The following is a 25842-nucleotide window of genomic DNA, read 5'->3' as shown; positions in this document are numbered from 1 at the left end:
ATATATAAATATTTTAATACAAATTTAGTAAACAGGCTTTTTTTAATTTTATTTATTTATTCATGAGAGACACAGAAAGAGAGAGGCAGAGACATAGGCATAGGGAGAAATAAGCTCCCTGCAGGGAGCCAGATGTGTGACAGGATCCTAGAGCCCTGGGATCATGCCCTGAGCCTAAGGTCTGACGGTTGAGCCACCCAGGTGTCCCAAACAGGCTTTTAATATGGAAAACCCGTATTATTTCCAAGTACAGGAACAAAAACTAGAATATTAACCCAAACAGGTCAGGTTAGTGCTATAAATTTATGGAAAAGAGCAAGACCTTTGAAGATGATATGTATAGAACTATGAAGGTGAATTTATATAAAAGAGAATGTTTGCCATCATTATAAATATGTTACAAGCCTGAATATGAAGGCATAGGTCATACCTGTCTTATTTACCATTGAACTCTCAGCACCAAACAAACTGCACATAATAGGCACTAAGAAATCACTTAAAGATAAATCACCGGAAGTATTTAATATAGGCTAAAGACACTTGACCACCTGGCAAGAGTATTCGATACAAACTGACTTAACCATCAAAACAAAGGTTAGAATCTGACCAGGAGACTCTGAGGATTTCATAACATTTTCATCATCATACCAAATTTTTAAATTATTAGTTTCTGGACTCTACTCTTAATCTTTTTTCATGTTTAGAAAGTGATTCTTCACTATTAGTACTAGCAGCATCACATCATTCTACTTATAGCTGTCACTGTCACCAAGAGACAACAGGTTGTTCTGTGAAATAAAATTACACATGCTACCTAGGTAGAACAATATAATTAAAATGCATCTTCCAGAATTTAAAGAGGCCACGTTTACTTTAAAAGAATCTCTGGCTGATAGAATGAGTGGAAGTATCACTCATGAACAGGGAACTTCTTGTGCCTCTTTTTTAACTCTGAGCATGTCTCTTCCTCTACTTCTCTGGGCTATCAGAAAGTAAAACATTTAAAACCAGAATCCAGGATTCTACTTCATCTTATTTATTAATACTCAGGCAAAACTGTCTCTGCCTGGGAAAAGAACCCACTGTGCCTCAAACAATGGAAATCATAATTAATTCACAAATTGATAGCACATCTAAGTTTTATATCAGTTTATTTCTAAGTACATACTACTGAATTTGAGAAAAATACTTAACATCTTACCATATTCTTAGTGAAATCTTTCAATCAGTTATAAACCCAATAGTAGAGTATAACTTTTTCATTAGAATACTATGGCTGTCATAATCAAAGTTATTCCCAAATCCACATGTTCCATAGTCAATTCTTGTAAAAAGAGTCTATCTTGGGAGGAAATAAAAATCACCAACTCCTTAGTTAACAAAGATTTGTATCACTGGATTTTTCTGAATTTGATGTCGAAATACTTTTCATGTCTTTCTAATGCCAGTTAAGCCTAATTAGAGTAAGGCTATTCCTGTTAACCATTTTTTTTAAATAGCAGGGGAAAAAAAAACTTTTTAAAGAATGAGTTTCCCTCAACAAACACAAAGAGTATTTTAATTTTTAATAACCTTTAGTAAAGAGTCAAAGGACCAGAGTTTTATTATTAACTCTGCCAATATTTAGGAGCTTTATGATTTGGGGCAAGTTATTAAAATATCTCTAGACTTTGTATCCTATTTTTAGCATGAATGAAGTTTTCAGCACTTAAAATAAATTTAACTGGACAGCCCCGGTGGCTCAGCAGTTTAGCGCCGCCTTCAGCCCAGGGCATGATCCTGGAGTCCTGGGATCGAGTCCCACATAGGGCTCCCTGCATGGAGTCGGCTTCTCCCTCTGCCTGTGTCTCTACCTCTCTCTCTCTGTGTCTCTCATGAATAAATAAATAAAATCTAAAAAAATAAAATAAATAAAATAAATTTAACTTACTTAAAGCTGTGTTTTCTCTTTAGCTTTCCAAATCTTGAGTTTAAATAAATTTTCTCAACTTCTGAAGTGATCTTTCTAAATTTCTACATACATTTCAGATTCTAGACAATTCTGCTAAATGTGAAGTATTTTTAAGTTAACCAGAATTTGCTGTTTAAAGAAATAAACTTTAAGGACTAATTATCTTTATGATTAATTTATGCAATACTCATACCTATTTTTATCTTTTATTATATTTAAGGAGATGTCAGAAATCAATCTTAGCACTCCCCTTCATGGACACATCTCAGAACAATGCAGTAGTACACTATTGCTGGCCAAGTATAAGCTACATGGAAATACTTCCAATTAAGATACATGTATATCATTTCAAGGCATTTCTGAAAAGTAAAGGAAGTCTATTGATGATAAGGGATGCTATAAGGGATGCTATAGGGATGCCTGAGTGGCTCGGCAGTTGAGTTTGAGCATCTACCTTTGGCTCAGGGCATGATCCTGGAGTCCCTGGATCAAGTCCCGCATCAGGCTCCCTGCATGGAGTCTGCTTCTCCCTCTGCCTGTGTCTCTGCCTTTCTCTCTTTGTCTCTCATGAATAAATAAATAAAATCTTTTTAAAAAAAATGTTGCTATAAATTAGTAGAGACAGCCACATCACTAATAGATTTATAATTGATAGATTTATAATTGATGGCTCTCTGCTCCTCCCCGTTCGACAGACAGCGCATCTTCTGGTGCAGTGCCAGCTGAGTCCCCGAGACACGATTGTGAAGGTCGGAGTGAATGGATTTGGCCGTATTGGGCGCCTGGTCACCAAGGCTGCTTTTAACTCTGGCAAAGTGGATACTGTCGCCATCAATGACCCCTTCATTGATCTCAACTACATGGTATACATGTTCCAGTATGATTCTACCCATGGCAAATTCCACGGCACAGTCAAGGCTGAGAACGGGAAACTTGTCATCAACAGGAAGTCCATCTCCATCTTCCAGGAGCGAGATCCCACCAACATCAAATGGGGTGATGCTGGTGCTGAGTATGTTGTGGAGTCAACTGGGGTCTTCACCACCATGGAGAAGGCTGGGGCTCACTTGAAGGGCGGGGCCAAGAGGGAAGGAGTCTCTGCTCCTTCTGCTGATGCCCCCATGTTTGTGATGGGCGTGAACCACGAGAAGTATGACAACTTCCTCAAGATTGTCAGCAATGCCTCCGGCACCACCAACTGCTTGGCTCCTCTAGCCAAAGTCATCCATGACCACTTTGGCATCGTGGAGGGCCTCATGACCACCGTCCATGCCATCACTACCACCCAGAAGACCGTGGACGGCCCCTCTGGGAAGCTGTGGCGTGACAGCCGAGGGGCTGCCCAGAACATCATCCCTGCTTTCACTGGCACCGCCAAGGCTGTGGGCAAGGTCATCCCTGAGCTGAACGGGAAGCTCACTGGCATGGCCTTCCGGGTCCCGACCCTCAATGTGTCAGTTGTGGATCTGACCTGCCGCCTGGAGAAAGCTGCCAAATATGACGACATCAAGAAGGTAGTGAAGCAGGCATCGGAGGGCCCCCTCAAGGGCATCCTGGGCTACACTGAGGACCAGGTTGTCTCCTGTGACTTCAACAGTGACACCCACTCTTCCACCTTCGACGCCGGGGCTGGCATTGCCCTCAATGACCACTTTGTCAAGCTCATTTCCTGGTATGACAATGAATTCGGCTACAACAACCGGGTGGTGGACCTCATGGTCCACATGGCCTCCAAGGAGTAAGAGCCTCCTGGACCACCAGCCCCAGCAAGAACAAGAGGAAGAGAGAGGCCCTCAGCTGCTGGGGAGTCCCTGCCCCAACTTAAACCCCCAACACACTGAGAATCTCCTGACCTCCAATTTACATCCTAGACCCCGGGGAAGGGGAGGGGCTTGGGGAGCCCTACCTTGTCATGTACCATCAATAAAGTATACTGTACCCAGCCAAAAAAAAAAAAAAAAAGATTTATAATTGATTAATAAAATTTTAGTTTTCAAAGATCAAAAACATTTCCTTGATAAATCTACATATATGTGTTTGTCACCTTACTAACTCCTTCCCCCTAAATTTTGTATGTTGGCAATATTAATGACTTTTTATAGACACATGAGTACCACTAGAGGCCACCAAATACTTCACTTTTTAAAACTGACACGTTTGTAACTTATAGGGAGATGACCATGCACAGTGATTTCCATAACTGGGAAAGTTCCACATGAATACTCAAATCACAATACAAACTCAAGCAAAAACATCTGAACACATTCCATATAATAAATAAGATTTCTAGATCATGGAAGTACTTGATCAGACCAAAACTGAGAGTTAGGGAGATGGATAATATCAAAATATCATTCCTTATATACCTTTGAAAATAGATTATATGACCTAGGAAATGGATGCTCTTTCTAAATAGCTGTTGTCATTTATAATTAAATTATTTATCTAGGAAAAAAATTATTTATCTAGGGATGCCTGGCGGCTCAGCGGTTGGGCGCCTGCCTTTGGCTCAGGTCGTGATCCTGGGATCCAGGATCGAGTCCCACATCAGGCTCCCTGTGAGGAGCCCGCTTCTCCCTCTGCCTAAGTCTCTGCCTCTCTCTCTCAGTCTGTGTCTCTCATGAATAAACAAATAAATCTTTAAAAAAATTATTTATCTATACATGGGTATATACACTGATATAGATAAAACCCCAAAGTTCACTATTCTTTCTTCCATACCACATATCAAAAGTTGGCTATTATCTACAGCAATTAAAATTTTAATTAAAAAGTTCTACTGTCAAAGTCACCCCATATATTTATAATATATCCAAAATTCTGACTTGAAGAAGAAAACCTGGCTCAGAAGCACAGATAACACCTAAGAAAACTTTGCCCTGAGCTTCTAGGTGAACTGCTGCATGTCCCCTCATTTTTTCCAATGTCCTTCTCCTCATTAAAAGAGTAAATAGAGAAGGCTCAAGTAGCATCCAAATTCTGTAGATTCTAAATGAAATCTATGAAACAAAATGAGAATTCTTGCTGAGTATCTACCTTTATTGTATAATGATACATTCTTTTTCAAAGGTTTTCAGGTACTCCAGAAAAACTTTATTCAGTCATGCTTTTGGTGTTCCATCTAAAGTCTTTCATTAACTAAAGGTTGCAAAGACGTTCTCTTTTTAAATCTTTTAGTTTCGGGGCACCTGGGTGGCTCAGTGGTTGAGCATCTACCTCCAGCGCAGGGCATGATCCTGGGGTCCTGCGATCCAGTCCTACCACGGGCTCCCTGTGGGGAGCCTGTGTCTCTGCCTCTTTCTCTCTGTCGCTCATGAATGAATAAATAAAATCTTAGATAGATAGATAGATAGATAGATAGATAGATAGATAGATAGATATTAGATTAAGATAGATCTTTTAGTTTCAATTTTACAATTAGTCTACAACCCATTTCAAGTTAATTTTTCTGTGTGGTGTGGGGTATGACTAGGATTCAAGTATAGAAAGACTGACAAAATAGTGATACCACCACTTGCTAGAGAAACTAAAACACACACACACACACACACACACGAAGAAACATGAAACAATAATGAAAACAGTGTGTTACTAGCAAGAAAATGGACACATATATCAGTGGAACAAAACAGCCCAGAAGAAACCCGTGCTTACATGGTCAATTAATCTATAAAAAAGGAGGCAAAATATCCAGTGGGGAAAAGACATTTTCTCTAACAAATGGAGCTGATAAAACTAGACAGCCACATGCACAAGAATATAATTGGACCACTTTCCTACACCATGTACAAAAAGAAATTCAAAACGAATTAGACTTGTATGTAGGACCTGAAGCCATAAAACTCCTAGAAGAAAATACAGGTAATAAGCTCTGTGACACTGGTCTCAGCAATATTTTGGGGAGACCAGTATCCTCAAGCAAGGGCAACAAAGCTAAAACAAACAACTGGGATTACCCCATCAAACTAAAAAACTTTTGCAGGTAAGAAATCAAAACTAAGAGGCAATCTACTGAATGGGAGACGATATTTGCAAATCATACATCCAATAAGAAGTTAGGGCAGCCCATGTGGCTCAGTAGTTTAGCGCCGCCTTCAGCCCAGGGTGTGATCCTGGAAACCCACGTCAGGGTCCCTGCATGGAGCCTGCTTCTTCCTCTGCCTGTGTCTGTTTCTCTCTCTCTCTTTCTCTCTCTCTCTCATGAATAAATAAAATCTTTCTTTCTTAAGATTTTATTTATTTATTCATGAGAGACACAGAGAGAGAGAGAGGCAGAGACACAGGCAGAGAGAGAAGCAAGCTCCATGCAGGGAGTCTGACATGGGACGACTGATCCCGGGTCTCCAGGACCACACCCTAGGCCGAAGGCGGCGCTAAACCGCTGAGCCACCTGGGCTGCCCAAATAAAATCTTTAAAAAAAAAAATTTTTTTTTTGTTTAAGAAATTAATATCCGGGATCCCTGGGTGGCACAGCGGTTTGGCGCCTGCCTTTGGCCCAGGGCACAATCCTGAAGACCCAGGATCGAACCCCAGGTCGGGCTCCCGGTGCATGGAGCCTGCTTCTCCCTCTGCCTGTGTCTCTGCCTCTCTCTCTCTCTGTGTGTGACCATCATAAATAAATAAAAATTAAAAAAAATTAATATCCAAAATACATAAAGAACTTATACAAGTTAATACCAAAAAACAAACAACTGATTTTTTTTTTAAGATTTTATTCATTTATTCACAAGAGACATACACACACAGAGAAAGAGAGAGAAGCAGAGACACAGACAGAGGGAGAAGCAGGCTCCATGCAGGGAGCTCGATGTGGGACTCGATCCCGGGACTCTAGGATCACTCCCTGGGCCAAGGCAGGCTCTAAACTGCTGAGCCACCCAGGGATCCCAAACAACTGATTTTTTAAATGGCAGAACACTTGAACAAACATTTTTTCAAAGAAGACATACAAATTTCCAACAGGCATATGAAAAAATGGTCAACATCACAGATCATCAGGGAAATGCAAAGCCACAAGGAAATATCACTTCATGCCTATCAGATTAGCTACTATGAAAAAGAAAAAAATAACAAGTGTTGGTGAGGCTGTGGAGAAGTGGGAACCCTTGGGAACTGTTGGTGGGAATGTAAACTAGTGTAACCACTCAAAAAACAGTATGGAGGTTCCCCAAAATTTTAAAACTAGAACTACCATATGATCCAGTAATTCCACTTCCAGGCTTTATCCAAAGAAAACAAAGACACCAATTTGAAGAGTTATATGTACCCCTGTATTCACTGCAGCATTATTTACAATAGGCAAAATATGAAAGCAACCTATGTATCAATGGATGAATAAAGGAAATGTGCCATATGCAACCAACCTATGGAGTTTGCTCATCAAATTAGCATGATGAAAACTGTCTTGTATCTTGTCTGACACCAAATGCATGAAGTTTTTTCCCAATACCAACTAGGTGTCCAACAATTCAATTCAATTCTGACACTAACTACCCAGCATTAGCACAGACTCCAGAGGTCATGGGCTCAGGGCTCAGCTCCACAAGACTGCTCTCACTTTAGATGTGTGCTGCAAACTGGGTACCTAAGTTTATCCACACTTTTGTGTGCAGAATAAAAATTCAGGGGCTTACCCAACCACCCCCCTCAGGTTCAATAATTTACTAGAAAAACAGAATTCAAGAAAAATACCTTACTTATATTTATCAGTTTATGATAAAGAATACAACTAAGGAATAACCAAAAAGAAGAGAGGTATTAGGAAAAGTATAAGAAGAGGGACCTACAGAGCCTCCATACCTTCTGGAAGGACACTACCATCCCATTACATCAATGTGTTCACCAATTCAGAAGGTCTCTGAACCTTTTCATTTAGTGTTTTTATGGTATGTTTTTCATTAGGTAAGCATGACTGATTAAACCATTGGCTGCTAGTGGCTGAACTCGGTCTCCAGCTTCTCTCCTCTCCCCAGTGGGGCTGAAATTTCCAGACCTCTAATCAGAGTTGGTTCCTGAAGCAATCTAGGGCCCACTAAACCAATCAGCTATTCATTAGCATACGAAAGACAGTAAATTCCAAGGGTTTCAGGAGTTCAGTGCCAGGAACCGAGACAAAGACTAAATAACAGCAATGTCCAAAAATAAAATGGTCAAAGAGAATTACAATAAGGAAAAAGATGTTTGAATTCAACAAGAACATTGTTGCAGAGAAAAAGCTAGTTGTTCACTAAATCTGTTTTGCTTTTCTCCTAGGCACACATCTAGGCTTTATTTGCCAAACTCCCATTATAGTTAACTGGAGCTATATAACTTTCTATTGTTGTTGTTTTTTATGATTTTTTTTATTATTTATTCATGAGTGACACAGAGAGAGAGAGACAGAGATACAGGCAGAGGAAGAAGCAGGCTCCTCACAGGGAGGTCGATGCTGGACTCGATCCTGGAACTCGGGGATGACCCCTGAGCTGAAGGCAGACGCTCAGCCCCTAAGCCACTTAGGTGTCCCTAACTTTCTGAAAAATAGAATGAAGTGATGCATACAGCCTCCCAGGCCCATCCCATAAAACTCAGCCCTACTATCCTCCATGCTTTCTCTTCCCAATCTGTCAATGGTAATACCCAAGATGACCCTGACAACACCACTCTGAAGACAGCAAACCCCACTCCCATCTACTTGCCACTAATTAGACTTCATGCAAGTAATAAAAGAAGAACTTCTATCATGCTAGCCACTAAAATCTCAAGGTTTATCTATTATAACAGCTATTATTACCTTCATGAATTAAGAAAATACTAGAAACTTCAACTTTGTAATTTCGGAATGGAAAAGACATTAAACTAAACTTCAGAATAAACCCTTGAGATGTGGATAAGATGGGTGTATGAGCAGATGGCAGGAAATCATAACATTATAGCTTATTAAATATTAACAACCACCTGATAACAGCCCTATAAGAAAAGCAATATTTTCAGAAAGGGTAAATGAACTTTGCTCATAGTTTTAGAATTCCTGATGCCATATTCTTTGCACTGTACCACACTTGTCTCTTAGAAAAATGGGGACAGGGGATCCCTGGGTGGCTCGGCGGTTTGGCGCCTGCCTTTGGTCCAGGGCGCGATCCTGGAGTCCCGGGATCGAGTCCTGCGTCGGACTTCCTGCATGGAGCCTGTTTCTCCCTCTGCCTGTGTCTCTGCCTCTCTCTCTCTGTGTCTATCATGAATAAATAAATAAAATATTAAAAAAGAAAAATGGAGACAGCAAATGAAGGAGAATCACTCGAAACATTTTATTTATTTTTTTATGTCTTTTTTTTTAATTTTATTTATTTATAATAGTCACAGAGAGAGAGAGAGAGAGAGAGAGAGGCAGAGACATAGGCAGAGGGAGAAGCAGGCTCCATGCACCGGGAGCCCGACGTGGGATTCGATCCCGGGTCTCCAGGATCGCGCCCTGGGCCAAAGGCAGGCGCTAAACCACTGCGCCACCCAGGGATCCCTCGAAACATTTTATAATGAAGAAATAGTATAATAGCTAAAAGAGATAAAGTAAAGAAAAGATGTTTTTAGCTAGTCTTAATGATACTTAAGATCAATGGAAACAGAAAACTTGTAAAAGGAACCAGAAGTTAAGAAGAGTAGAATAACCCATAGTGGTGATACAACAATTATACAACAGAAAAGCTGCAGTACTCCCTGTGATAACGAGAGCCAGGCTATTTGCAAACAGTGTGAATTTGTAGTAGGTTAGGTCTGTGTAGATCTACACTTTCCTCAGGATTCAAAGCATTAAGAATAAGAGAACCTTAACATGGAGAGAAAAACTTGTCCTACAATGGTTTTGAGAGCCGTACTGAAGTAGCAGACCCCAGAGACTGGCCAGGTGAAAATTCTTTAGCATAACTGAGACTATCAATCCAACAGTAAAATAAAAAGGTTTGTAAGTAACTGAAAATCTAGTATAGGAAAAAAGCCACTTTGATGAGCATAGAGCAATATGAAAATAACATTAAGACTGAGTATCCTCCACTTCAGAGATGTCGAGAGAATCTACTATATTTCAGATGCATGCTCTAGACTACATCAGGTTCCAACCTGCCATGTGGTTTTATTACTTCAAAGACACAATTGTCTGGGAGTAGGAAACAAAAATGTGAGTTCAAACCACCACTTACCAGCTTAACCTCCGTTTATATCTACTTGCTTTGTCATGAACATAACTTTAAATGTCTTTTTTGTAGTCTTTAGAATGTTTTAAAAGCCATGTCTTCATACTTCAGAGCAGGATCCTTATGTTTTCAGCCTCAACTCTACATAAAACTGAAAGTACTTCCAAACATTCTTTATACCATCTTTAAAACTGAGTTCATCAGGGGTGCCTGGGTGGCTCAGTCAGCTAAGCAACCAACTCTGTTTCAGATCAAGTCATGATCTCATGGGTCTGGGGATCAAGTCCCCAGATGGCCTCCCTGTCAGCAGGGAGTCGGCTTAAAGATACTCTCTCCCTCTGCCCTTTCCTCCGACTCATACACACTTGCTAAGATAAATAAATAAATCTAAAAAAAAAAAAAATGAATTAATCACCAAGTGCCCTATGTCAGCACAGAGGCTTTGGACACTACCTATAATATCTTCATAGGTATTTTTTATAATTATATATTTTTAGGTGTCTTCATGTATTTCTCAAATCTCTTTGGCTGGCAAATTATCCTGTCCATCTTTATTCTAAATAATTAGTTATACAAGTGGCTTTTTATACTCACATGCAGAAACCTACATTTTTATTTACTGCCCTATATCTCATCTTCTTAGCTAATAACTATAACTTCCTTTTAAAATCTTTGTGAACTCTGATTCTGTCATCCAATATGTTCACTACCATCCTCATTCTCCTTTCATACATACTCCTCTACAAAGAAGGGAGAGAATATTCTCTTCCATCCTTTCTACACTCAGTTCCCTGACCACACAGTATTTATATCCAGGTCAGCTGGACAACTGCTATCCTATGTTGTGTTCAATGCATTCTAAATGGCTTAAAGAATTAAAGCATTACATGGTACTTATACTTACTTCTCTGCACAAATAGCATCCCATACTAAGACTATTTCTATGTTAAAACTTCAGAATGTTGCATACACTGTTTTATTCCTCTTCTCTCCAATCTATACTTACAGAAAACTGGATTCATACTGCAGGTAGTCAAATCACTACTATGTAAGTAACTGAACTCAAGTTTTACAAAGGTGAAACTTAGAGATTCTAACTAAACATTTATTACTCTTTTACTCAAGCCACAGCATTTTTTTATCATAGTAATTTAGTCTTCTAAAAAAATTACACAGCTTTACAAATGCCTCAGAGAAGGCATTACAGTGAAGAATATGGCACAAAATTTTCTGAATAATACAAAGGATTCACTTCTGAGACAGGGTATCTTTAAAAAGAGCTACTGTCAGAACAATACTATTTTGCTGATGCCCAAACCCTAGCCAATAAAAATATTTGTTCCTATAATCAGAAATAGATTGTTAGCCATAGAATGCCTCTGCAAAACAATTCTTAAATTTTCTTTGAAATATTGTTACTAAAATTAACTGTAACTTTATTTATATGACTGTCTGTGGTTTCTATGTGTGCCTAAAAAGCACAAGAAAAAGATAAAAATATCCCAGAACTGGAAAAGTAGTCATTATGTTTGGTTTAGCTTATTTTCATATTTTTATTTTTAAAATCCATCCAAATTAAAGTTCAGTATTTCTCAACAGAAGAAAAGAAAAAAAGGGCAAATTCTTTACATAAAAACAAAAGAACAAATTCAGTATCCTCTAAATTAAATTTGGATTTTGATGTATTAGTGAATGGAAACCTAAAGTCTTTTCCCACAAATCATAAAGTTTAGTCTTCAGGCTAAACATAATAATTTGTTATTCAGAACTTATATATAACAAATATATGCTGACTGAAGAGGAGAGGTGGCAATACAAAATAATTTCAGTATTATGCTCTGAACTCAGATTTCTCCTGAAACAAAATAAACATGTGAAGTTGGTTTCTAACCAACAATACAGCATTCTTTTAACATTTCTGAACCTGAGTTCTTCAAAATTATAGAACCCTGTTTTCAGATCCTGCATTTACACTAAAATATAAATGCTAACCACAGTTTTAAAGTGTGACTCTCAGAATATTCTCAGATTGTGGCTGAGACTAAGAGTCAGTATTTCATGTGGTAATGGGTTTAAAACCTAGCTCTGCGGCATCTTAGCTTTTAGAGCTTAGTGAAATTGTTTAAACTTCCTAATCCTTAGTTTGCTTACCATAAATTAGACATACCACCATCAATCAACTAATTTATCTGAGTTCATCAGAATCTATCAATCCAGTGCAACTGTTAGATATTACCATTAATGGTATATGCTAAAAGTTGTTCTACTATTTTGGAAGGGCTTAGTTTTTTTTTTTCCCTGTAAAACACTGTAATTTTTTTTCCATGTAAAACACGACCACCTTGGAACCAACAAACCACTTAGGACTGAGCCAGATCACCTTCAATTAGACTAAAATTTGGTTAGGCCTATACCTGGCCTTGATGCTTATAGGAGTTAATTTTTACAGTATTTCACAGTTATTCAAGTTATTGCTATTCAAATGTAGAATGGTTGCACGCTTCTAATACATCAAGCATAACACAAAGCAATAAATAATAAAAAAGACCAAAATTTAAAAGTTAAATTATTCTATTATGTTTTAAGATTGGGCTTTAATAGATATTAGATCAACAGATTTATTTTGTACTTGACAAAGCACAACAAAGTATCAAAGTTACTATCCAATGATGGAAAAATTAAAAAGGAAAACAATTTCCAGTATAATCCAGATTAAAAACTCTTTAAATATTAATCCAGCACACAAAAATCTTGAAATGCTTTGCTAAGATCAGCCAAGAGGTCATCTAAGAAAATCTTAGGTGAGGAAAAGTTCTGTCTATCTCTTAGCACCTCACTTCACCAGTCAGCCACAAAAGACTCTACTTGTTATTGGAGATACACTGATAGCACTTGAAAAAGGGAGTGTTTGTAAAATACCATTTACTTGGTAGTGAAATCAATATGTCTCTCTCCCTCATGACTGGAAAAACAGAGACATCACAGTATTCATTCTCTTGGCATCCAAAACACAAAAATAATCCCTTCCCAGTCACAACTAAATAGCCCCAATAATGTCTGTTGTTCTTAAAGCTTATAATGGTGATTCACTACTCACACTATCAAAATGATATAGTTTATATCCCTCCACACTTTGATGTGAGAGACAGTAAGAACTCACAAGAGTTCTCAGTGGTCCTCAGCACCAAAATTTCCCCCTTTCAGTCATCACTAAAAAGGATACTGAAGCAGGGTTTAAAAGCTTTAACAGTATTAATACCTGGTTACTCACACCATAAGGCCAATTACAAGTATTTGTATACATGTCGTGGAGAACAGATAGGACTACAAGGGCTCTCCAAAAAGTTATTTTCCTTAGATCCTCACATTCTTTCCCCATTTTTAATACCCAGCTTCAAGATTTGCCCTCTCGGTGAGTCTACAGAACCCACAGCCGTCTTTATATAGCTGGTTATAACAATCAAAATTAAGCATTCATCAACGTATCTTTTATCCTCCATAAGCAGAAATGGACAGTCATTAGCTAGAATGAGAAAATATACAATTTTCAACATCAGTTTTATTCCTAATGGTATTTCTGATGAAAAATAACAAGAGAACGAACAATTCTGCTGGGGGTTTGGGGGAAAAAGGGGAGATGCTGCAAGATATCAAACAAATGGCAATGACAATAATTATCATAATTATCAACAAGCTACCTCATTTACTGAGCACTTACTTTTTGGAAGCCATCGTTCTTAGCGTTTTGTATTTTTTTTTTCCCATTTTATCTATACAACACCATATGAGATTGGTATTGTCATTATCCTCATTTTATAGATGAGGACATTGCAGCTCAAAGAAGTTAAGTGATTCGTCTAAAGTCATACCATACAGCTGGGATTTCAACCCAGGTAGTCTCCTCCGGAGCCTGCACTCTATTATCAAATCATTCCAAATGTTCTCTCAAGAACCGCTTTACAGAACAGTTCTCATATGGGTGTATGTATGTAATGCATACACCCACACAATATAAGTACATAGAAACACACACACATCCATACTCTACTGTTTGAAAACAAAACCTTATAGTCATATTATAAAATACTTTAGGGACGCCTGGGTGGCTCTGCAGTTAAGTGTCCACCTTCGGCTCAGGTCATGATCCTGGAGTCCCGGGATTGAATCCCACATTGGGCTCCCCGCATGGAGCCTGCTTCTCCCTCTGCCTGTGTCTCTGCCTCTCTCTGTCTCTCATGAATAAATAAATAAAATCTTTTTTAAAAAAATGCTTTAGTACTCCTCTTCCCAGTCCCTCATTTTACCACCATGGATCTGTCAACAGAATGTCCTGACCATCCAAATCATGTGTTCAACTGTTAAATTCCTTTAAAAATGATAAAAATAAAGCAGTTTAACTGCACTATTATAAAGCAATCTGCAGATCATGTAGCTAAAAAGAATTCAAATTTGTGATTTCAAGACCAAACTGAACATGACTGGTGATCATTAAACCAACCTTCGAGAGGTGAAGGGGAGAGGTGTCTGTTTTTGTTTAGTTTTCACCAAAACAATAACCTGAAAATTTTCAAACAAAAATATAATAATTATTTGTTTTGTGACACAATATCACTGAAGCTACTAGGCTAAGACTTTCACTAGCGAATCAGAGGAATTTGACAGTTTCCATGTACATAAAGATCATCGATTTCATCTTTAATATTAGAAAGAAGCTTAAATGAGAAAAGAATAGCAAAACAAGCATTCCAGAATCAATATATTCAAAGGTTACTATACTTGGAAGCAGAGGTATTATTTCTAGTAACATGTTACAGTTAAATTACCAAATCATTTAACAGTAACTATAAAATAAATAAAACTATAAATGTAACATAAAAAGGAAAGTGTCATTATAAAAGCACAATAAAGCAATACTAACTTACCAATTCAATTCCCTGTGGAAAAGGTGTATCATCCCAGTCCTTTTGTGGAAATCTCTGGATTATTTTCCCGAGACCTGCTCCTGACCCTATTAAAATCAAAGTGAATTAGTTATACACTACAAAAAAATCTTAATACTTGTTATATCAATATTTATTTATAAATGAGTATTTATTGAATAAATCAATATATTAAATATTCTCAAGTTTTAAAGGACACAAAAGTATTTACCTTCTAAACATAATATTGAAACAACAAGCAATCCCTATCCTATAGATTCTCAAAAGAGTGACACATATGAAAAGCTAAGAAAAATAAACAAAGGCATTAAAATCTAGAGCCCCTACCATACCATGGAAGAATTGCTCCTGTTCCCAATAAAGAAAGCAATCTTCTCAGTATCTCAGGTTGAAATTTTTAAAACTCTTCTAGGGAAACAAAGTAAACTTTTTTTTTTTTAAGATTTTATTTAATTATTCATAAGAGACACAGAGAGAGAGACAGAGACAAAGACAGAGGGAGAAGCAGGCTCCCTGCAGGGAGCCCGAGGCGGGACTCGATCCCAGGACCCCAGGATCACTCTCAGAGCCGAAGGCAGATGCTCAACGACTGAGCCACCTGGATGTCCCGGAACAAAGTAATCTTGAGTGACAACTGAAATGGGACTATTAGCACTAAGCTTCAGTTATGGGGTACATAAGCACTATTACAGGCAAAATAAGGATTTTTAGAGTGGTATGAGAGCTTGACAATTGCCTAAGCAGGGTTTCTCAACATCAACACTATTGACATTTTGGGCCAGATAATCCTTTGTTGTGTGTTGGGGGTGGAAGAGGGCCTGTTCTTTCTAGGATATTTAGTTTAGCAGCATCTTTGCCTCAACCCACCATCACTGCCAAGTCATTACAACCAAAAACATCTCCAAATATTGCCAAATGTCCTGGGAAGAGAGGGCTAAACTGCCCCTGGTTGAAAACCACCAGTCTATAATACCACTGTTTTAAAATTATCCTGTGATTCTAAAGAATAGATCAACTTGGGACGCCTGGGTGGCTGAGAAGTTGAATGTCTGCCTTTGGCTCAGGGCAGGATCCCGGGGTCCTGGGATCGAGTCCCACATCAGGCTCCTTGTAGAAAGCCTGCTTCTCCCTCTGCCTATGTCTCTGCCTCTCTCTCTCTCTCTCTCTCTCTCTCTCTGTCTCTCTCATAAATAAATAAAATGTTAAAAAAAAAAAAGAATAGTTCAACACTGGAGATATAATCTCTGAGTAATTTAGGGATGAAAAGTACATGGTAGATCTAAATTACTTTTTGCTATACTATTAAAAGAGCATCAGGTGTTTACATATTTTATATTTTGTCCTTGTTGACTTTGTAGTGAAAGCAACAATACTGATTATTTGTCTACCTAACTTAAGTGAGACTTAAACACCTTATTCAATTTGTTAATTTAAAAAATTATCTGCCTTCATCTATCACCCTCTCTCTGTAAATTGAACTTCCCCTTTGCCCCTCATCTAGAGTTCAATCACTTTATGGCCAAATTTTTAACTTTAAAAGATAAATAAAAAGTTAAATTCATTTAACTGAACAACTCACTACTGTGTTCTAAAAATGAGATCACATTTGAAAAAGGCAAAATAAAAACATTCTTAATTAAACGAACAACTGCCTTCTTATATCCATCATTGTAAGGGAATGAAGGATATAATTCAAGGTAAACTAAATTAAAAGTGATCTATCATAGGCACTCATTTTTTCAAAATCTACATCAAACAAACACTTCTGACATGGCAAACAGTTAATTCAACAAACTGCTAAGTAGTGGAGATAAACAAATGAAGACATGGCTCCTATCCTCAAGAAACTCATAATTATTAAGAGAAACAAACAAATAAGCTGATAATTTCATTATACCATGCTAAGTACAAGGATAGAAGGAAACCTAACACAGCATGGCAGAGAACACTACAGAAAACTTTCTAAAAGAAATGAGAGCAAGCTTTTTCTTTCTTTCAGTATCATCTTTGTATCCCCAAGCACAGAGCAACCTGAATGTCTGGCATTTAGTTCATGCCAAGTTAAATGTTAATTTTAATGAATTTGTTAATATTGACAGAAATTATTTTAAACTCATATCTCCCTGTATTTTCAAAAAGAGATAAATGCATGTTATTTATCTTATAATTAACAAAGTATCCATATACTGTTTATTCAGCTTTGAGAGTGATATGCAATGTATTTTAAGCTCAAGAAATATTTTATCATATTAATTTTTACTAATTATAAAAATAAGTGTTAACTGCAGAAAAATTTTTAAATACATAAAAATATAAAGAGGAAATCACCCATAATTCCACAGCTGGAGAAAATTACTGTTAATATTTTAGACAATTATCTCTCAAGCGTTTTTGTACACATGTATTATTTTCTACAGAATTGAGATCATACTAAATCCTAGCTTTTTCTATTCATTTATTACTTAATATTTCACAATAAGTCTTTGATATTAAACATACATTTTTTTAGTTTCTCACTACTATAAATAATGCTACAGAAGCATCTTTCTATATAAATCTTTATCCTCACCTCCCTTTCTCCCCCTCAAATTATTTTTTTTTTAAGATTTTATTTATTTGACAGAGAGAGAGAAAAAGAGCACATAAAAGCAGAGGGAGCTTCTCAGGGAGGAGGAGAAGCAGGCTCTGTCTGAGCAGGGAGCCTCATTCAGGGCTCGACCTGGGATCATGACGTGAGCCAAAGGCAGATGCTTAACCAACTGAGCCACCCAGGCACCCCGCCCCAGAAAAATTCTTAGATATACAACTACTGGGTCAAAGAGAATGAAAAATTTTACAACTAGCACAAAGCCATGGGGGCCACAAAAAGACATCCACAGTCTTTTTACATTCTGTAAATTCTTTAAGACTAGCATTTTCACCACATTCTTACCAACTATTGTTACTCTAAACATCTGTTTGTTTTAATTACTGTCAATTTGAGAGATTAAAAGTCCTTCTTTGGCAGCAGCATAACATTCAAAAGTTCTCCAGAAGCAACATATTTACTGATTTTAAAATGATATGCAGGGCAGCCCGGGTGGCTCAGCGGTTTAGTACCGCCTTCAGCCCAGGCAGGGCCTGATCCTGAAGACCCAGGATGGAGTCCCATATCAGGCTCCCTGCATGGAGCCTTCTTCTCCCTCTGCCTGTGTCTCTGCCTATCTCTCTCGCTCTGTGTCTCTCATGAATGAATGAATAAATAAAATCTTAAAAAAAAAATGGTATGCAGTGTTTCAATAACATGAAAGCTCAGTTTGAAATACTGACATAACATTTCTAAATACAGAAATACGATTCATGAGTGATATAACTTTCAGTTATATGAATGTTATCTGTAAATAGAAATTAGGTTAGAAAATGACAAATAAAAATGGTAAATAATATTTCACTACAAATAAAATGTGCAAAGAGCTACAATAACTTAGTTTTCAAATATATACACTGCTGTAGCTACCAGGTTTCAAGGAACTTATGAAGGTGCTCTAAAAAAGTAAACAAGCATTATTTGATTCTTGTTTCTTGATTTTTAAGCATTTAGTCTGAATATTTAAACTCATTTTCTTTTCCTAGTTTATATATTTTACCCAGCACTTATTCTAAAGGCAATACTATTGTACATAAGAATGCTAAGAAGATGGCATTTTACATTGAGAAGCAAGCCACAGTGAGGGAAAAGTGTCCTGGAGTCAGATGTCCACTGTGGACTAATCCCTACGTCCAGAAATAAAGTATGCCATGTCAATCAGAGTGGCTGTGGAAGCAGCTCTTATTTGCACCGTATATTAAATGGGGCTCAGTTACTGGGTAGGAGATGAAGAAATTGCTTAAAAGAAAGACTACTTCCTACAAAGGAGAGACATTAGGCAGACAAAATTGATTGTCCACTGCATTGTATGCAACTACACTGGAAAAGGAAGGGGTAGTTATTTTTTTTTTATTTTTATTTATTTATGATAGTCACAGAGAGACAGAGAGACAGAGAGAGAGAGAGAGAGAGAGAGGCAGAGACACAGGCAGAGGGAGAAGCAGGCTCCATGCACGGGGAGCCCGATGTGGGATTCGATCCCGGGTCTCCAGGATCACGCCCTGGGCCAAAGGCAGGCGCCAAACCGCTGTGCCACCCAGGGATCCCGGAAGGGGCAGTTATTAATCGGTGCCTTCATGTTTTCTTTCCAGTCCCTCCTCTCCTATCCCATAAAATCATAAAATTAAGAAATGATTCAATGATAATTGAATGTAGTTAATATATTAAAAGGGGGATGTTCAGCAGAACACCAGCACATTTGGAAATGCTTTCTTTGAAAAAAATATATATGCTAGACAAACTGTCCAAAACAAATTTAGGAAGGGTGAGGAAATACTGGTGTAGTCAGGCACACTTTTCCCTCCTTTATGTTTGGTAACCCACTTTCCCCTGGGTCCTGGTGTGGCTGCGGGCCACCCAGCTCAGCCACAAGGATTAGCAAGTGACCCAGAATGATCCAACCATCTATCAGTCCCCTTACAAAGTGACTCTTCTAGTGGTAGCCAATGACTCCAGAAGAGCCCAACAGTATTCTCTGGAATTGCTAACTAATATACTATACGTATGGCATTGCCAGTAGCTATAAGGAAGAAGTATATCTGCAGAAGAACTATTGACTGAGTAGTGATCAATTTGGCAGAGAAATATAAAACTTTGCTCTACACAAAACAGGATGTTTGGTATTTGTTGTTTGTACCAACTGACAAAAATTAGTTGAGTGCCTTCTGTGTGTGCTTAGACTACAGATATATAAAATATACACTGCCTAGTTTAATATAGACTCTGAACTTTGAGAGATGCTACTCTAATATATAATTCACTAAGTCTTTTTCTATGATATGCCTATCTAAATTAGATCAGATGTTATCTACAATAGCCATTCTGTGTGATATGCATCTGTTCACATCCTTTTCTATCAAAAATGGCATCACTCACAGTTCAAGGAAGGGCAGCAGTCACATTCAAGAGCATACAATCCTACTACTCTTCTCACCAGCCAGAAAGAAATTACTAAATCCTTTATTTGGTTATTATATTTACTGTTACTTGTCTATCTCATCTCACTAGAATGAAAACAATGATTTTAGTTCTGCTTTGTTTACCTGTGTATCCTAGGCACTTAGAATAATTCCTGGTATTTATTAGATACTTAACAAAATAATTGTTGAATAAATAAATGGGACTGTTAAGTGGGCAAGGGCATCTATAAACTGGCAAGCAACTTATGACCAGAATGACCTAGCTATAAGAAGTATGCTAGATAAATCAAATCCTTCTGGTAGGGAATTTTGGACAGGAAAAATGGGAGACTAAAGCAGTCAAAAAAATGTATCAAGACTTGCCATGATGTAGAGAAAGGTCAGGCAACCACGGTCATGTGTAAAACCAAAGTTACAGAACAAGAGAAACTCTAGGCAGACTTGCCAACAAAAACAAGTTAAGAGTATACATACATAAAAGGAAGCAGAGATGCGACAAGAGAAAGCTAAGTTCTACCTCCAGTAAACTCTGGCAGCACTATAATGCCTGTTACCAAACTTCTAAGGTATTTTTATGATAGCTTTCCCTCACTAGAATGAACAGGTCCATATTAATCCTCACTAAAGAATCCAAACTAGCATACATTATAACAAGCACCCTGATAAATCATCTTTCAAACTGGTAAAAGATCTGGAAACAAAAGATTTAGTCAGAAAACTTAAAAAGAAGCATGCCTGGGTGGCTCAGCGGTTGAGCATCTCTGCCTGTGGCTCAGATTGTCATCTCAGGGTCCTAAGATTGAGTCCACCATCAGGCTCCCCACGGAGAGTCTGCTTCTCCCTCTGCCTATGTCTCTGTCTCTCATGAATAAATAAATAAAATTGTTTTTTTAAAAAAATTTTTTTAAACTTGAAAAGCAGGAAAAGCAAAAAAATATATATTGTGCTCCAAATACCCGAAGAGCTATATATAACATGAAAGAAGATGAAGTGAAGCAGACTAGAGTCAAAGATATAATGCAGAGAAGTTATTTTTGAGTCAATATAAAGGGAGAACCTTCTAAGAATGACAATTATCAAAAAACAGAGTGATTTGCCACAGAAAGCAATGATCATACCTGAGATTTTAGAACAAACTACCAAATTTTCTAGTCTAGGAAACCACACAGAATGGTTAAGAGAACAAATGCAGAAAAACTGGCAAACAAACTATTATAAAAATTCATTTATTCAACAATAACTTGTGTTAGGTGCTAAGAAGAGAAGGATAAAACTTGCTGTGAGAATATTTAGAACTTGAATTGAGGTTTTTGAAATACAAATAAAAGGGCAGATGCAGGCGCAGTATAACGACAGTAAAGATTAGGAAAGAAAACCATATTGTTTAGAAATCAGGTCATGAGTCTAATGAAATCAGAGACAGACTAAAAAATTCCAAACTAAAAAATTCCACATTTTGGAACAGAGCTATTTCTTACTTCTATTTTGACATACTAGCAGCATCATTTAAGCCCAAGGATAAGAAATGTAAACTTACGAGAATCCAAATTTAAAAATAAGGGAGTATCCAAAAGAAAAAGCTTAAAAGCTGACATTCTTTCATGGCTTAAAAAGCAATTTTTAAAAAGGCAATTTAAAATTGTCTATAAGGGGGATCCCTGGGTGGTTCAGCAGTTTAGCGCCTGCCTTTGGCCCAGGGGCACGATCCTGGAGACCTGGGATCGAGTCCCACGTCAGGCTCCCGGCATGGAGCCTGCTTCTCCCTCCTCCTGTGTCTCTGCCTCTCTCTCTCTCTTTCTCTCTCTCTCTCTCTCTCTCTCCCTCTATCATAAATAAATAAATCTTTAAAAAATAAAAAAATAAAAAAATTGTCTATAAGTGCAGGATGCACACATGAAGACTTCTCACAATGACTTTGTTTTTTAGATTATTTATACACCTAGCAAACTTTATATTCAGTTCTGTATTATATTTCAATATTGCAAAGATATTCATGAAAAACTGCGGGAATTTTTTTTTAAGATTTTGTTTATTTATTCATGAGAGACACAGAGATAGGCAGAGACAAAGGCAGAGGAAGAAGCAAGTGCCCTGCAGGGAGCCTGATGCAGGACTCGATCCCAGAACCCTGGGATCATGACCCAAGCCAAAGGCAGATGTTCAACCACTGAGCCACCCAGGTACCCCAAATTGTGGGAATTTAAGTATAGACTTTCTGACTAGCTAACACATTTCAAACTAAATTTATTATTATTTATATGTAAAAACAAAAGCTTCTTTAGCTCTATTAATAATGAAGGGTATTTGTCTTTCTCTGTCTAGATTTTTCACTTAGCATTAAACTGAGGGGTAATGGAAAATAGGGAAAGTTATACTAACTTTCAAGTATAAGTTGAATAAGGTCTTTTTATGATAAAAATTATCAACAGGTGGGTAAAGAAGGAATGTCCCTCAATATAATAAAGGGCATATATGATAATCCCACAGCTAACACCATACTCAACAGTAAAAAGCTGAACGCTTTTCCTCCAAGATCACAAACGAGATGAAGATGCCTGCTCTTGCCACTTTTATTCAACATCATATTAGAAATCCCAGTCAGAACAACTAGGCAACAAAAAAAGAAATAAAAGACATCTAAATTGGTAAAGAAGAGGTAAAACTGTCACTATTTGCAAATTATATAATATTATGTCACTTATATAATATTATATAATATATAATATTATATATAAGAAAACCCTAAAGGCTCCATCAAAAAAAAAAAAAGTTAGAACTAATCAACAAATTCAGTAATGTTGAGGATAGAAAATACAAGAAAATCTAATGTATTTCTCTACACTAATTTTAAAAACTACTAGAAAGAGAAATTAGGAAAATAACCCATTTACAATTATAGCAAAGAGAATAAAATACCTAGGAATAAATTTAATCAGGGGGGAAAAAGACCTGTATACTAAAAACTACAAGACACTGATAGAAGGGGCAGCCCCCATGGCCCGGCCGTTTGGCTCCACCTTCAGCCCAGGGTGTGATCCTAGAGATCTGGGATGGAGTCCCACGTCAGGCTCCCTGCACGGAGCCTGCTTCTCCCCCTATTTGTGTCTCTGCCTCTCTGTGTGTCTGTCATGAATAAATAAAATCTTAATAAAAAAAGACTGATAAATAAAAATTAAAAAAAAAAAATTTAAGGGATCCCTGGGTGGTGCAGCGGTTTGGCGCCTGCCTTTGGCCCAGGGCACGATCCTGGAGACCCGGGATCGAATCCCACATCTGGCTCCTGGTGCATGGAGCCTGCTTCTCCCTCTGCCTGTGTCTCTGCCTCTCTCTCTCTCTCTGTGACTATCATAAATAAATAAAAATTTAAAAAAAAAATTAAAAAAAAAGACTGATAGAAGAAATAAAAGAAGACACAAATAAATAGAAAGGTTTTCCATGCTCACTAATGGAAGAATATTGTTAAAATTCCCATACTACCCAAAGCAATCCACAAATTCAATGCAACCCCTATCAAAATTCCAATGACATATTTTACAGAAATAGAACAAACAATCCTAAAATTTGTGTGAAACCACAAAAGACCCTGAATAGCCAAAGCAATGATTGGAAAGAACAAAGCTGGAGGCATCACACTCCTTGATTTCAAACTATATTACAAAGCTATAGTAATCAAGATAGTATGGTATTAGCATTAAAATAGATACATAGATCAATGAAAGAGAATAGAGAACCCAAAAATAAACCTATACATATATGGTCAATTGATTTACAACAAAGGAACCAAGAATATGAGGTGGGAAAAGGACATTCTCTTCAATAAATGGTGCTGGGAAAACTAGACAGTTATATGCAAAAGAAATTAAACTGAACCACCATCTTAGACTATACATAAAAATCAAGTCAAAATGGATTAAAGACTTAAACATAAAATCTAAAACATAAAACTCCTAGAAGAAAATATAGGCAGTAAGCATATGATCAAAAAGACAAAACAAAAAACAAAAAGGCGAAAACAAGTGTTGGCAAGTATGTAGAGAAAAGGGAACTCTTGTACACTACTAGTGGAAAGCTAAATTGGTGCAGTCACTATGGAAAACAATATAGAGTTTCCTCAAAAAATTAAAACTGGAACTACCATATATGATCCAGTAATTCCACTTCAGGGTATTTATCTGAAAAAAAAAGAAAGAAAACACTAGCTCAAAAAGGTATATGCATCCCATGTTCACTGCAACATTATTTATAATAGCCAAAATCAAAAACCTCAGTGTCCACCTGCAGATGAATGGATAAAGTGGTGTGTGTGTGTGAGTGCGCAACCACACGATGGAATATTATTCAACCACAGAAAGAAATCTTGCCATTTGCAAAAAAATGAATGGACTTTGAGGGTATTACGCTAAGTAAAATAAGTTCAAAGAAAAACAAATACCATATGACCTTAAGTAAATGGGAAATTTTAAAAAATAAAGCAAGCTCATAGACACAGGAACAGATTATTTGCCAGAGGTTGGGTGGGAGGGAGGTGGAAGGGAAGAACAGATAAAGAGAGTCAAAAATTACGAATTTCCAGTTATAAAATGATTAAGTCATGAGGGTAAAATGTGGAGCACGGTGACTATCTTTAATAATATTATACTACATATTTGAAAGTTGCTAAGACAATAAATATTAAGTGACCCCCCCCCAGAAATAGACTTATCGTGATCATCTCACAATATAAATATTGAGTCATTATGTTGTACATCCAAAACTAATATAAGGTTATATATCAATTATTCCTCAATTAATTAAAACAAGCAGCATCAAAATAGCACAACTGAACTGTCATGAAAACAAGACGTAAAGACCAATGAAACAGATAGAGAGCCCAAAAATAAACCCTCATGTATACGATCAAGTGATCTTTAACAAAGGTGCCATGGCTATACGATATGGAAAGAATAGTCTTTTGACAAGTGGTACTGGGAAAACCAAACATCCACATGTGACAGAAGGAAGATGGACTCTTATCTTATGCAATATACAAAAATTAACTCAAAATGGCTTAAAGACCTCCACTTAAGATCTGAAACTATAAAACTCCTAAGAAGAAAACTTAGTAGAAAAGCTTCATAACACTGAATTTGGCAATGATATCTCAGATAAAACATCAAACAAAAGCAAAAATAGACATCTAAACTAAAAACACCCGTGCAGCAGAGGACACACTCAACACCATGAATTATATCCTGCAAAAAGGGAGAAAATATTTGCAAACCATATACCTGTTGAGGGGTTAATACCTGGAATAGATAAAGAACTCCTACAACTGAGTGGCCTGGGTAACTCAGTCGATTGAGCATCGAACTCTTGATTTCCAGTCAGGTAAAATGATCTCAGGGTTGTGAGATGGAGCCCTGCACTGGGCTCTGCACTCAGCAGGGAGTCTGCTCAAGGTTCTCTTTCCCCCTCTCTCCCTGCCCTCCCCTGCTCGTGCTCTCTCTCTCTCTCTCTCTTTCTCTTGCTCCCTCCCTCTAAAATAAATAAACATTTTTTTTAATTTCTTTTTTAAATTTTTATTTATTTATGATAGTCACAGAGAGATAGAGAGAGAGGCAGAGACACAGGCAGAGGGAGAAGCAGGCTCCATGCACCGGGAGCCCGATGTGGGATTCGATCCCGGGTCTCCAGGATCGCGCCCCGGGCCAAAGGCAGGCGCCAAACCGCTGCGCCACCCAGGGATCCCTAAATAAACAT

The 25842-nt window shown here is 37.4% G+C and overlaps 2 protein-coding genes across 4 annotated transcripts in view; one reads left to right on the top strand and one right to left on the bottom strand.

The window, feature by feature from the left end:
- The window catches only part of SBF2 (SET binding factor 2), a 466812-nt gene that overhangs the window by 353453 nt on the left and 87517 nt on the right, over window positions 1–25842 (bottom strand). For all 3 annotated transcript variants that reach the window (XM_072725665.1, XM_072725663.1, XM_072725664.1), the window contains exon 2: window positions 15040–15125. In XM_072725665.1, the coding sequence (XP_072581766.1) occupies window positions 15040–15125 (86 nt within the window). The remainder of the gene's footprint in view (window positions 1–15039; window positions 15126–25842) is intronic.
- On the top strand, window positions 2766–3810 carry LOC112927079 (glyceraldehyde-3-phosphate dehydrogenase-like). Its single transcript, XM_026008271.2, has one exon. It carries the CDS (start codon window positions 2812–2814, stop codon window positions 3691–3693), a length of 882 nt encoding a protein of 293 aa, XP_025864056.2. The 5' UTR covers window positions 2766–2811; the 3' UTR covers window positions 3694–3810.

This window comes from Vulpes vulpes, chromosome 11 (assembly GCF_048418805.1).
Source record: "Vulpes vulpes isolate BD-2025 chromosome 11, VulVul3, whole genome shotgun sequence".
Lineage (NCBI taxonomy): Eukaryota > Metazoa > Chordata > Mammalia > Carnivora > Canidae > Vulpes > Vulpes vulpes.
Note: the sequence above shows the minus strand (reverse complement) of the source record. Positions and strands in the feature narration are given on the sequence as shown.

What these genes read in the sequence shown, in the direction of transcription:
- LOC112927079 (XM_026008271.2), top strand. Translation starts at nt 2,812, where the DNA reads ATGGTATACATGTTCCAGTATGATTCTACCCATGGCAAATTCCACGGC.